This window comes from Cephus cinctus, unplaced genomic scaffold (genome assembly GCF_000341935.2).
Source record: "Cephus cinctus unplaced genomic scaffold, Ccin1 Ccin1_scaffold0126, whole genome shotgun sequence".
Taxonomy (NCBI): domain Eukaryota; kingdom Metazoa; phylum Arthropoda; class Insecta; order Hymenoptera; family Cephidae; genus Cephus; species Cephus cinctus.
Window position 1 is genome coordinate 386,824 of NW_014332860.1, and position 13,700 is coordinate 400,523.

At 34.3% G+C, this 13,700-nt stretch overlaps 3 protein-coding genes across 5 annotated transcripts; 2 read left to right on the plus strand and 1 right to left on the minus strand.

Moving 5' to 3' along the window:
* Nucleotides 1-106: 106 nt before the first annotated feature.
* On the plus strand, nucleotides 107-4,654 carry LOC107262747 (gustatory and odorant receptor 24). The gene is made up of 10 exons (XM_015729262.2): nucleotides 107-701; nucleotides 785-1,044; nucleotides 1,144-1,394; nucleotides 1,465-1,608; nucleotides 1,677-1,790; nucleotides 1,876-2,154; nucleotides 2,223-2,294; nucleotides 2,387-2,476; nucleotides 2,668-3,449; nucleotides 4,610-4,654. The coding sequence occupies exons 1-9, from the start codon at nucleotides 682-684 to the stop codon at nucleotides 2,767-2,769; spliced, it is 1,332 nt and encodes a 443-aa protein (XP_015584748.1). The 5' UTR covers nucleotides 107-681; the 3' UTR covers nucleotides 2,770-3,449; nucleotides 4,610-4,654.
* Nucleotides 4,655-4,821: 167 nt separating this feature from the next.
* LOC107262748 (ras-related protein Rab-39B) lies at nucleotides 4,822-8,689 on the plus strand. 3 transcript variants are annotated; one of them, XM_015729267.2, is made up of 4 exons: nucleotides 4,822-4,961; nucleotides 5,053-5,203; nucleotides 5,921-6,030; nucleotides 6,159-8,689. In XM_015729267.2, exons 2-4 carry the CDS (start codon nucleotides 5,096-5,098, stop codon nucleotides 6,595-6,597), a joined length of 657 nt encoding a protein of 218 aa, XP_015584753.1. In that variant the 5' UTR covers nucleotides 4,822-4,961; nucleotides 5,053-5,095; the 3' UTR covers nucleotides 6,598-8,689. The 3 variants fall into 3 exon arrangements, with proteins under 3 accessions (XP_015584753.1, XP_015584752.1, XP_015584749.2); XM_015729266.2 differs by having other exon boundaries at nucleotides 4,869-5,203; XM_015729263.2 differs by lacking the exons at nucleotides 4,822-4,961; nucleotides 5,053-5,203 and adding an exon at nucleotides 5,360-5,493.
* Nucleotides 8,690-8,859: 170 nt separating this feature from the next.
* Nucleotides 8,860-13,108, minus strand: LOC107262746 (actin-related protein 6). The gene is made up of 5 exons (XM_015729260.2): nucleotides 12,907-13,108; nucleotides 11,694-12,518; nucleotides 11,238-11,601; nucleotides 10,853-11,156; nucleotides 8,860-10,776 (listed from the first exon to the last, which is right to left on the minus strand). The coding sequence occupies exons 1-5, from the start codon at nucleotides 13,032-13,034 to the stop codon at nucleotides 10,685-10,687; spliced, it is 1,713 nt and encodes a 570-aa protein (XP_015584746.1). The 5' UTR covers nucleotides 13,035-13,108; the 3' UTR covers nucleotides 8,860-10,684.
* Nucleotides 13,109-13,700: the final 592 nt, after the last annotated feature.

Consider the following 13,700-nt stretch of genomic DNA (forward strand, 5'->3'; position numbering starts at 1 on the left):
AAAAAAAAAATACGTGTCTCTTATTTTGTCGAGTACTACAACATATCAAAAAATTATTGAAATCGGTGGGGTCGGGTTGGGGGGGTTTCCTTGTAAATCTCGCGTTGCTTGGCAATAAACCAAATGGGATTTTTATAAAAGCGTCTTTGAACTGAGCAGCAAGAAATGTGATTTCTGTTTATCTAGAAAGTACAGCAATAGGATTATGTTGAAGGAAATCCTAAATCCGTCCTTCTCCAATGTCCGTTTATCGTCGGTAAAAGATGAACTTTATTAAACAAAGTATTGAAATATAACGATGTGACGATCATGGTATAAGAGCCATTACGATAATTATAGCTTCGCGATTTACTCAGTCATATGGCCAATTATTGTCGAGTTAGTCGTTACGTCTTTCACAGTTTAGTATTGACAACGAAACAGCATTCACCTTCAGCTATGACCGCTATCGACACGTTAAATGGATAAATAATTTTATTATTATAAAGAACATCGAGAAAATTGACATGGAATACTCGCACAATCAGCTCGCTTGATGCAAAATCATAATCCTGAATATTAAAGTTACACTCTCTAAATATTTGAACCAATAAAATACGAAATATGTACGACAAAGAAAAGAGATCGCGTTAACAACAATATTTTTTGCGGCATCTTTAATCAGTAAGTGTACGTGTTCTTATGGTTCTGGAAAGATTGAGGTATGTACAATTTGAATTTGTATATGTATTTATATATTAACAAAATATTTATTTTTAATGATAAAAATTATTCATTCTTTTAGTCGCACAATGTCAGCATTCCGTACATCACGAGTAGCCCCGAAATACGGGATGAACGATTTCATTGGCGGAATGCAACCTCGGATTATGTACATTGATCAAATGAATAATAAAGAAAAGATTTCACATCCAATGCGCATTCCTATAGAAGCTTTCAAAAAACACGATAAAGGTGAATTGGACGTTGTCTATGATAATATAAAACCAGTCGTCACGGTAATTCGCATAATGGGCGCATTGCCGATCACAAGAACCCGTTCAGGCAAGTAACTTTAAGTATTGATGCCTGCAATAAAAGAATTATCATCAAATAGCATCATTTATTGATCGGACTTACCAAATCAACTGTCTTATCCCTCAGGAATAACGAGATTTAAGTTAGCATCAAATGCTATGATTTACTCAGCCGTAGTCTATTTCGCCTTGACAGCTCATGTTCTTTATGTCGCCTGGAACCGTATAAGAATCGTAGGCGCAGTAGAGGGTCGCTTCGAGGAATCAGTAATTGCTTATCTCTTCATAGTATATCTAATGCCCAATTTCCTTATACCATTACTCTGGTACGAGACACCCAAACACGCCGAATGTTTCAATCACTGGAAGGAATTTCAGGTATGTAATTATCTTTAAAGGATCACAACGGTTTCACAACAGGTTCGTCATTATTGGCATTTCGTTTCAGATATTTTACAAACGTATAACTACCAGAGACCTTCCTATTAATTTGAAACGTCGAGCATTGTGGACGGCGATTCTGGTGCCAATATTGTCAGCTGCAGCTATGATCGGAACGCATCTCACTATGATAAATTTTTCAATATGGCAGGTAATTGCAACGCGAGTAAAAATTTCTATAAAATTCAATAATCATGCTAATGATTAATTCGTATTTAGATTATACCGTACGTATATGTAACTGCATTTATAAACATTTCGGGTGCGTATTGGTATATCCATTGCGCGGCAATTTCAAGATCAGCTAACGTTCTCGCTCAAGATTTTAAACACGTAAGTCCTTTGGATTGGTACAATAATTATAAAAATATTTTCAAAGCGAATGGACAAATGAAAATTATTTAATATCTTCTTGTAGGCACTTAGAAATAATGTGCAAGCCACTACAGTGGCTGAATATCGAGCACTCTGGCTTCATCTTAATAGAATAACAAGAAAGATCGGTGTAATGTGCTGCTATTCCTTTACTATTCTCACCATCTATCTTTTCTTCTCCTTGACTTTATCCATCTATGGTCTCTTTTCTCAACTACAAGATGGCCTCACAATCAAAGACGCTGGTCTTACGCTGTCTGCTTGTTCTAATATCATATTACTCCATTTTATTTGTGATCAAGCACATGCGGCATCACAACACGTAAGTATAATAGTATCATTAAATGTTTACAAATTACTTTTTCGAAAATGTTATTAATGTTAATTCAGGTGAGAGTGCACTTTCAAAAGAAATTACTACTGGTTGAAATATCGGATTTAAATCCGGATGCGCAGACTGAGGTAAAATGATTCTCAAGATAATACAATTTTATTATTGTATTCTTTGTATTATGGACTAATTAGAACAATATGGGAACTTTAATTGATTTTAGATAGACATGTTTTTACGAGCTACGGAAATGAATCCATCGGATATGAGCTTGGGAGGATTTTTCGACGTTAACAGGAACTTGTTTAAATCGGTATGATTGAACTTGTTCGAAATACGAAAACTGATTTTGATAATATGGATAATAGGGATCGTTCTTCTCATCGATAGTAATGATTCAATGACTCCTTTTCGTTCTCCGTGATATTGATCCCTTATCTTCTCGTTCTACTGAAAATGTGATTAATCCACAATATTTTTTAACTTCAATATTTGTTTTCGCAGTTTTTGGGCACTATGGTTACCTACCTCGTCGTCCTACTACAGTTCCAGATTAGTTTACCCGAAAGCAAAAACAACGATAACGCAACAATGGATAATATATAAAAATATTTTTACAATTATGTGAAAACTATACCAAAATGTTAGAATATAACAATAATATGTATATACGTGTGAAAAGCACTGTTCCTTCATTACAACAGATTGAGTGAACCCTTCTGTATACTACATACTACACACATTAATGTACAATTTAAAAATAACAATTAGTCATATGTATCACATTTACACGTAAAACGATCAGTATATACTATAGATTTTATGGCATTAATGTCAAATTTTCATTTATTTTTACAGTTCTTTCAATTTTATCAGCTCTCTATGTTACCTGTTTCCTAAAATACAAAACACACAATATACAAAACATGAATAAAAATGCTATACAACTGTGACATAAAATTTCTTTCTCTTCTTTATCTCCTTTCATGGCTTCATTCCCGTATACAGCAAGTGTCAGATACATAGATTGCAGGCCATTTGCAGATATAGAATTTATACTCATGGAGTGGGAATAGCCCACTCGAATAATGAGTGGAGACTGGCCCTAACATGTTGAGACAGAGATATATCTCTCTCTTCGTTCTTAACATTCAGTTCCTCTCACCACGAACGCGCGCATCATAGTAGCGCGTGAAAATTTCATTTATAGGTTAGAGGTTAGAGGTAGTCCAGCATACATGTTAAACGCATGGTCAAACACGGTCAAACCATGGTCTTGTATACAGGTTAGGCACTTCCCTACCCCCACCACGTCCTAGCTGTAACCGCTAATGTGGCCGGTTTTGTCCGCAAGCACTGGTATCGAAGAAGCCTGCTGACAGTGCAGCTAGCAGAGATGAGTAGGTTAGGTTAGGTTAGGACCTTGAGCGACTTTGACCCCTTAATCTTTTTTATCCGACTTGAGGTGCTCCATAAGATGGTTGAAAAAAAATGTACCATTCTATTTAAAAAAGTGACGGTGACCTTCACTGTGCATCAACGCCTCCACCGAAATAAAAAAAAATTGGTCGCATTTGAAGGCCCCCTCCACACCGTACAACTTTTGCCTGGAACATTTTTTTGTGACGTCGACAATTACCGAGATATTTAAGGTGGTCAAGTTACGGGAAACATCCGGTATACTGAAAATTTTTAACTTGATGAAAATACCTCTGGACAAGTATAAAAAGTGATATATCTGCATAAGTGGAATTTTTTTCGTAGCTAAGTTCAATAGTATAAATATTTTCTCTCTTTTGTACTTCTTGAATTTATGTTGTATCACTATATGAAATTGGTTCCACAAGATCCAATTCTCTTTGTAAAAAGATTTTCTCCGGTTTGAGTGTAGGAATTTCCAATGAAAAATCTTTCACAGGAGATATACTAACTTATACAATCAAGTTTTACTTGTATCGTAACTTTTTTACTGAATTTATTTGTAACTCCTATGAGATTTTCAAATGCAAATTCCTACCATGTGATTCAAGCAGGCACGATGCACTTTTTGTTCATTCTTGCTTCTTTCAATTCCAATCACGGTATATATTACACATCACGCAAAGCTACAGTTCACGTATTCAAGAAAAAGATAACTGCGCACGCGTAGTGCTACCACGTGTTCGCATTTTCAACACTAACGCCTCTTGCGGTAGACCCACCTTAAGGTTACGCGTTTTTCGCCTAAGTGTCCAGGCCTGTATACAAGATCGGGTGCTTTCCATTTACATGGCTTTTGTGTCGACTTGTGTCAACTTGTGCCAGTAAATGGAAAGCACCCATCGTGATTCAGATCTGTATATAACACCGTGATTTCATGGCAGATATGTGACGTATTCAGATATACATAGGTGCGCCCTCTAGAACTTACTTTAATTATTCTTACGCGTGTTATTATATTTTGCAGGAACTAAGTCCATGTAATTACATATGCGATTGAAGATAAAATCACTTTTGACATTGCCATTGTCCTCGAAGTTTATCCTTCTCAAGTTAATTTGATGTAAAGAAAAAGCAGCAAGTGAAACTGTGAAAGCCAGAACCTTATTGGCTCCTAGAAATGTGTCAACTAGTTAACAGCCAATGACGCTTTCATAATCCAGAAACTAAAGCACCATAAACTTTGACTTCAACGTTGATTGCATCACTAGTTTCTCCTCGGTAGCCTAGGTCAGTCTAGGTTGTGTTTTCGTGGTGTGCAGAAAAATAACGCTTGCGCACTAGTAGCTGGATTCTGGCTATCTCAGTGTTGTGAAGAGGTAGGAAGTTGGATGATTAATATGTCACGGCCAACTGGGGAGAATCTGCGTTTGAGAAATACGCACTCGAGAGAATGTTGATTTTTTGAAGGGCCTGCAACCACCTTTAACTGTTCTAAGCGAAGTTCATCACGATGGTGGAACCAATTTTTGACTATCAATTTCGACTGATTCTCATCGGCGACAGTACGGTTGGGAAAAGTTCTCTACTCAAATACTTCACTGATGGCAAGTTTGCAGAGGTATGTACATGTTAGCGACTATCATGTTTTTGTAAATAACAATTTTAAATAACTTATTATATATATAACTTATAAAGTTATATTATATATAACTTTTTAAATAAATAACAATTAGGGCATGCCTTTTAATTATTAATCAGTCTACTAAGCGTGACTGGCCTTGAGTACACTTCATGCGTTTTGTTGTTTGTGTATGTTACGATGCAAGAATTACAATACTGTTGTTTTTGATGCGTACGTTCATCGCTGTACGACGAAATGGACGTACGACTGTGCAAAAGTGTTTTGAAGTATGTAAATGATTTTAAAAACACGTAGAAAGATGATTTTGAAACTTGCCTACGAAATGAAACGTAGTACCTAGGAAATTATGTAAATTACGTTTTGCCACGCTTAGGTTACATATGGCAATTATTAATAGAATGTGTTCGCACGCATGCGGAAGCTCGAAAAGAATAGTTATAATTATAGAATATAGTATATTTTTGGCAAGTGATTCTTTGCGTCGTTTTGGCAAACTGCATTTTGACAACTCTTTTTACACATTCATGATTGTTTTTTGAACCATTATCTCTTTGTGCATACACACATATCTGTAGAGAATTTGTAAATAATATCTCATACTTATACTATATAATTAGTTCAAAGAAGAATCATCATGCAGATTAAGCTATGCCCATCAAAACAGTAATTTACTCTATTCATATCTTTTTTCAGCTATCAGATCCAACAGTAGGAGTAGATTTCTTTGCTCGTTTAATTGAAGTAAAAGATGGTACAAGAATTAAATTACAATTATGGGATACAGCTGGCCAAGAAAGATTTAGGTAAACAAAAATATCAAAAGAACCATTAAGGATGTGTGTATTTGAAATCAATCCTATTTATGTGAAAGTTGATTTTAAATGTGTTTTATGGAAAATTAAGATTTTAACAAATTTCTTTTCTGCTATAGGTCAATTACAAAATCATATTACAGAAATTCTGTAGGAGCACTTCTTGTCTACGATGTGTGTAATAGAGCCAGTTTTGAGCATATTCCCCAATGGATGATGGAAGCACGCAGGCACATTGAACCACATCGGCCTGTCTTTGCATTGGTAGGATGTAAGTTAGATCTTGTAAGCAATGGTGGTAGGAGAGAAGTATCAAAGGAAGAAGCAAGAGCTTTCGCCGATCAACATGGAGTTCACCACATTGAAACAAGTGCAAAGACAGGGATTAATGTTGAAGAGGCATTTAAAACAGTTACCCAAGAGGTTTATAATAGAATATTAACAGGCGAATATAAGATTGAAGATGGATGGGATGGTATAAAAACAGGATTTGCTAGGCCTGGAGGTTTAGATTTTAATCTAGTCGAGGCAGAACCAACAAAAAGTTCTTGTTGCTGAGTTAGTTGTCAAAATATTTCTTATTCTTTGGAGAGGACAAGGGACGTTGGGAACGCAGTGGAAATTATATGCAATCAGATAATTGAAATATAAAAATCTTGCAGTTCAATGTTACTTCGATGAACACTAATAGATTTAAATTACTAATCAAGAGCTAACTCATGATTTTCTGCTGCATTCTTATCGTGGAAACAAGACTAACCACTAACGATCATCGAAACTTGTGTATAACAATAGGCATTGACTTTTCTGTATATAATTTGTATATAAGAATTAATATATTAATATTATTGGAGTACCTATACAATGTAGATTGTGCTAGGAATTATTTTCTTTTTCTATATTATGGAAAACAAGGTACATATATCGTTACTCCAAACAATCGTGTCTATACCTTAGTTAGTACGTGCAACAGATGTAAAGTACATTATAATTAACATAAAGCCGAAAATTTTGTTCCCCAAGAGATAATATGGCTGTGTTCTTCATGAAATTGCTCTTATGTTCTCATTATCATATTGCAATGGGAATGCAAATATTAACATAGAAAAACGTATATTGATATGAAAGTTAGATAGGGTAACGTGAATTATTTAGAGTTCGCATTTTATAAGGATAGTAGATCATTAGGTTAAATATTTCCTTTAGCGAATGTAACAGTTAAACAATAGATTTTCTTTACCAATAATTAAAAAATGGAATTCTACTACGTATTTAAAAAGACATACGTAATCAATTTACGGCCAAAGTTTGAACAAACAGATTTTATACCTGACATATTCCGTAATTCGCTTCGCGTATTTATAGACATTTGTCTTAATTGTAAGTCGGAACAAAATCGGTATAGGTTAATAAAAAGACTTGTATTTCTGAAGCTACTAGATAAAATCATTGCAAGGTTGAAACTTTTTAAGCTGCTTATACTAGATTCACTATATAAAGTAATATGCGTATATAAGAATTTGATAAGAAGGGCAAATAAATGATATTTGCTAAAAGATTCATCTTTTTTCACAATTATACTAGAGATATAGTAGCCAATTTTGAACAACACGGAGCATAGCTGACAAATTGAGAAACAGAAAACGTCAGAAGTACATAAAATGAATTTTCAACGTTTCTCGTCCTCTATCTAATACTGTATAGCGATATGCCAAAACTTATATTTACCCGTGATATGTTATATTCAGAAGTCTACCCATACACTTCCTATCACCAAAATAGAGTCGACTCCAATAATATGTTCATTGTACTTCAACGACTTTTACTAATCAAATTGACGGAGTGCGGTTAAAAATCGCTGAAATGATTAGAAATTTGCTGACGTGCTAATATGTAGTGGATGCTATAATTACATTTACACGACGATGGTTCACTTAGTACTGATCTAAAGGAATCAATCCCAAATATTTCTTAGAAGTAGAAATGTCTGTGATTTGTCATTTCCTTTAGATGACTCGTGTAAACGTAGTCTATGAAATGAATTTTCATCTGTTACTGAAATTCAAAAATTAGAAACTTCAAAATAACAAGATCTAAGAATTTGTCAATTATTCCATCCAATTCGCTTTTAATAAGAGTACCAATCCTTGTTTGGCGATTATTTAAATTATCATAAACTTCGTAATATTATATGACTATAGACTGCAGTGCGACTAGTCATTTAAATTAAGAGTTTATTCAAACAGCAGGCAGGTTTTTACAAGACGATATTTTCTAATTCACTGTAATACGTGTTCATTTTATATTCATTCATATGCATCTGTACTTGCATGTACGATTTTATTGTTAAAAATAAATATCACATAAAAATTCAGACATAGCTAAAAGCATTTTATCGTTTATAATTTTTCTTTTTTCAATTTTAATGCGTTTTTCTGCAAGGTATTTGAAGTATTGTGTATCAAAAGCGTATTGTTACAGATTAAGGTCGTACGACCAAGTAAACTCGTATTTTAATTCGAATTATAATTATACCTTTATAAAGCACATCACAGCGATACTGATAATATCATTTTGCTGCTGAGTATCTTCATGTTGGATGCTTTTATAAACATTGATGTCTCAATAAAATGGTATGGCATCTCGTAAATATTCCGTTATATTTGGAATATATTTGTAATGGTTGTGTTGTCAATCCCATTGTACACATATTATTTCATAGTTTCGTGGAGTAGAGATGATATATTTGTTATTTTAAAATTCGAGAAAACTGATATCTAGTAAAATAGTAAATGTAGGCCTTCGTACGAAGCTTGAATGTGAGTGAAAAAGAAGATTTATTCACAAAATATACAACCTCGTAAATAGATCGTGCATACACGAATATTATAGTTATCTCGCAATTGAATTCCGATATAACTATGAAATAAATAATTTAATGAGATAATATATCTATAATTATTTACAGATAAATGAAAATCTTTTATATGATAATACAATATAATCGGTATGTTTATATAAATTATATTGAATAATGTTATTACTCTGATTCCTGCGTCTTACTATTTACATTGGTAAAATGTTTCAAGAATGAAGCCTCACGATTAAAGGAGGTTGAGATGCAATTTCATAAATTGACGTTAGAATCCATGATAGTGAAATTCATATAATGGTTCAGAACCAAAGGTTAATAAGGTTCCATACTAGTTGCAACTATACTCTCTGAACTGTAGGTTTATAAAAAAATGGAATTCATAGTGCCACAAGTACGCACTTGAACCCTGTTTAACAAAATTCAGAGTAAAGAGTGTCTGTTGTAAGATAAATTAATTTATCCTATTGTACGATATATGAAATAATATTGATGGAATTTTAATTACTTGATAAAATCAGCCAAGTAGCAAAATATCTTTTCAGTACTAAATATTATAAATCAACATTAAATTCCATAAGTGGTTTGCAGAGCACTGCGACCATTATATTATATTAATTACACTATAACAACCCTATATCCTGTAAAAGTCTAAAAATGAGAGATTCACATTATTTTCTGTGTAATTATAATTATCTGGTTATTGTTATTGAATATATTATTTTGGAAGTATATTTATTTTGTTACCAATCTATTTATATCTAAGGTGACTAGAAATGTTTCTAAATGTTTCCTTCATTATTATATATTTTTTTTGGCAAGAGTCGTCCGATATAAATTTATGAAACAGCAGGTAATTTTGCGGGAGTACCATTACGCGTATGCTTACCATAACAGTACTAATATTATCAATTAGATCACGCAATCTGGTATCACTATATATTCTTTCATACTAACTTATGCAGTTTTTTGTAGCTATTCCATTTATTTACAAATTAATTCACGTTGTGACTATCATATCAGAGTAACTACAGCAGGGATAAGTCTATGTAACTTATCTTACCCCTTTTTCAAATGAATTTCTTGTGACCAATGATGAAATATTGAATATGTAATAAAATTGACCTTGCTTATTGAGAAAGGGGTAAGTATTATATAGAATTTGGCTGATTTGCGTTAACCATTTTTTTTTAAACTTAATAATCATTAATATACTGAGCATCACTGATTGAACACGACGTATATCAATCGTTCCCTTAGCATCTTTTCTCAAAACACAGGCGGTCAGAAGCTCTACTAATGTAGGAATCGACACGCAATGAATAATCTTTACAAAAAGAATTCTCTTTTCAATTCCCCAACACAACTTTTCCTATGAGATGCTTGCAAGACTTGCAAATAGCTGATATTTGCGAAAGCAACATGCAATATCCTAGGTTCATCAGAAAATTCGCTCAATAATTTCATTGAACTTCTCTTCTTATCATCTCATACGATTTGATATTTTTCTTATTTTTCTTTTGGGATAATCTCTAAATTCTCCGATGTACAAAGTGTGGAAATCCCGTTAATATATGGATTTCTTACAACGCGTTAACGGGATTTATACCTGTGAGTTTTTATAGACAATATGGGATAGAATATACTTAACGGTGGTAACATTATTTTTCCTGATATTAAGTTTTACATATGTACCGGTTTTCAATTTGTATATCAGTGAAGTGTGCACTGCTATAGTGAAATACTATCTATAGTCTTTCTTTTATTACCTTATTACTGCTCAAGAGATTCGCAACCGAAAAGAACATATTCTTCGCGAGAGAGCCAGAATGGATTTCCTTCTACGTATTCCGGTGGAGTCTTGTCTATAACATATATGAAACACAACTCTTATGAAATATTATAACTATAAACGGTAAAAATTTAGGTTACCTTACTTACCAGGATGTACAGCTAAAGGCACATACGTAGATCCCATAGCAACGTTCCAGCTATGAGTACCTGGGCAACTTTTGACTTCCAAAATTCCACTGTGCTCAGGTAACAACTCTCTCAAATCCTTGGTTAATCTCAATTCGAAACCAGACAGATCAGTGTTACCGCCTGTCAGTAGAATATGCGATAGGCAGTCATGCATTAGTTCCTTAGACAAACCGGAAGTTACTTCTTTTATAACCTGCGGTAAGCCTAAACTGATATACATCATTTCCGGAGCAATGTACAACTCTGACCCCAATGACACCCTCTGCAAATATTACTTTTAGTATAGAAATTCGTGGAAGTTTTTTTGTATATCTTCTAACTTATTCGTTCTTTGGCACCTTACCCAAAATTGTTTGTAATCGGCGTAGCTATCAACTCTCAAATTAATGTGCTCTCTTTTCGTTGGTCCGCGTTTCTTTTCCTCGTGTTCGATATTGTAACTTAGTCTACATCTTTCCTTAACTGCCATGGTATCTAAATAGGATACCGGAATTTGATGATATTCCTTTGGCTGCCAGTGCATCGCTTGTTTTAAATGATGAGCTACGTGCCAGCCACCGACTGGAAGTAATTTCCAACGATCTGGCATTACACGACCGCCTATTACTACGGCCACAGTTGTGCTTAGAGCACCGCTGTCTATCACAACACATGTTTCTACGTCCAACATTGCACAAGCGGCTAAAGGTTTTGGCACCAGACACACTCTGTAATTTTATAATGTTAGTATTTTCTATATATCACTAGTATACAGAATAAGTAGAAAAATAAGTGAGATATAAAGCAGAATAATCGTTACCTTGCTACTTTTACTTCTTGAAATAAGTAATGTAATAATTGCTGTCTAAGTATTGGATGCATGGCTAATGGTTCGCAAAACATAAGAACAGCATTGGGCTTCCTCAGTATTGATGTCAATCCCATCTGGTGAAATAAATGATCTACGAATGTTTTTAATACAGAGAATGTGCCATCACTGAGTAGTGCTTCAGCTGGGCTGACAACATCTACATTCGGTATACCCAGCACTTCAACTGTGTCTGTACAGTAGCCATTGACTAACTTTTGATATATTGGATTTGATCGTGTGTAACATGAAGAGTCATTTGGATGCGTGACCAAACGCTTTTTCTCTCTGTATAATTTAACAGGATTGCAAAAGACACAAAATGGTCCGCTTGGCCGCGGAATCTTTACTGCTGTTAGATCATTTAATTTTAACAGTTTTAATTTTTTTGTTAGCGATTTACCGTCAGACTTTGAACGGCCACTACTGCTAGGAATGTTTTGAGTTTGCATTTGCTCTGCGTGAGATTTGTTGTTATATTTTGGAATGCCAAACATTGAGAAATGTCTTCTTAAACCAGAATGGGGTGTTATCACCCACGTATACTTATTGCCAATTTCAATAACTACTTTTGCACTAGATCCTTCTACGCAATTTCTCTGACACGTGTAGCCACTGCAATAGTAACATTTTGGAAATGGAACACTCTCTCCTAGTGTAATAACCATGTGCAATCTGTAGCACATTGCCTTGAAGCTTACACTGAGTAATTGGAGGCATTTTATATCAGGAAATTTAAATTGTACTTTGGAGATCAATTGTAGCCATTTCATTTTCCTGGAAAAATAAGGTTGTAGTGATATGGTAATATATTATATTACGACAATCGTATTTCTTACTATTATTACAAAGTCCCAAATAACAGTTACATATTCCAATGTAAAAATCTCATATTGTTATAAAAAATAATTGATAATAACATACACAAATATTAATTACATAAAACATTTAATGATTTAGAACTAGTACTTTATGGAATAACGTAGAGTCTATATTTTCTGCTCTCTATGATATAACTCTTATGAAATAAGAAAAGATATGCAAGAATAAATAGCCATATTGGAAAACAATGAATGACTTAATAAATCAGTGACAAACAATGTGAACTTTGCATAGTTTACAATTTTGTAATATAGTTTGACAGACAGGTAACCTCAGGACATACCACAAGTAGTCAGTGTCCGACGTTTTTCTGAGGTACTTGCAGGTGCTTCCAAAAGCAATAATGTCAGGTACATTGCAATATAACAAGATCTTAATCCAGATCTCTTCGGGAAATACCGCAGGATCCATTATAACAAATAAATTTGATAAATAAGACACAATCTCTTACACGATTAAAGACACTCCCCAGAAAATAATGAATACGTTAGTCAGGTTCAAGGTTACAACGCCAAACTTCTATATGAAAGAAGTTACCCGCTGCTGGTAAAGCTTATTTTATCATTGAATAATCAAGAGACTCGGTCGAGTCTCGCGTCAAGTACAGGCAACCCGCCGTACGGGGCACGGCCCGCCAAGACTCTTCACTCGAAGCATTTCTTGTACCTGTGTTTCGACTCAAATATCTCATGAACGGCTGTATGTGAGAAAAATTTATTGATACATTCACTGTAGGAATCAAGGGTTCTGAATTGATTACCACCAAATTCAATACGATTAGTGTACAGGATCAGGACGTATTCACATGGCGAGCGAGATGATTTTATTTCAGGTCCGTCGTCGTCGTCGTCGTCGTCGTCGTCTTCGCACGTCCATCAAATTTTTTACACGAGAGATGGTGCTGAGTTCTGTGCCTTCTTTACCTATTTGTACTCTGCTTGGTCAGAGATGAGCAGGGAGATATACAACGCTCCGGTTTTCGGCGGTACCAAAATCATGCCGCTAAATCGTAGTGGCAAGTCTGGAAGTAGGATCCCCCAAAAAACACTTACGTGTAAAAAACTACGCCAAGTACAG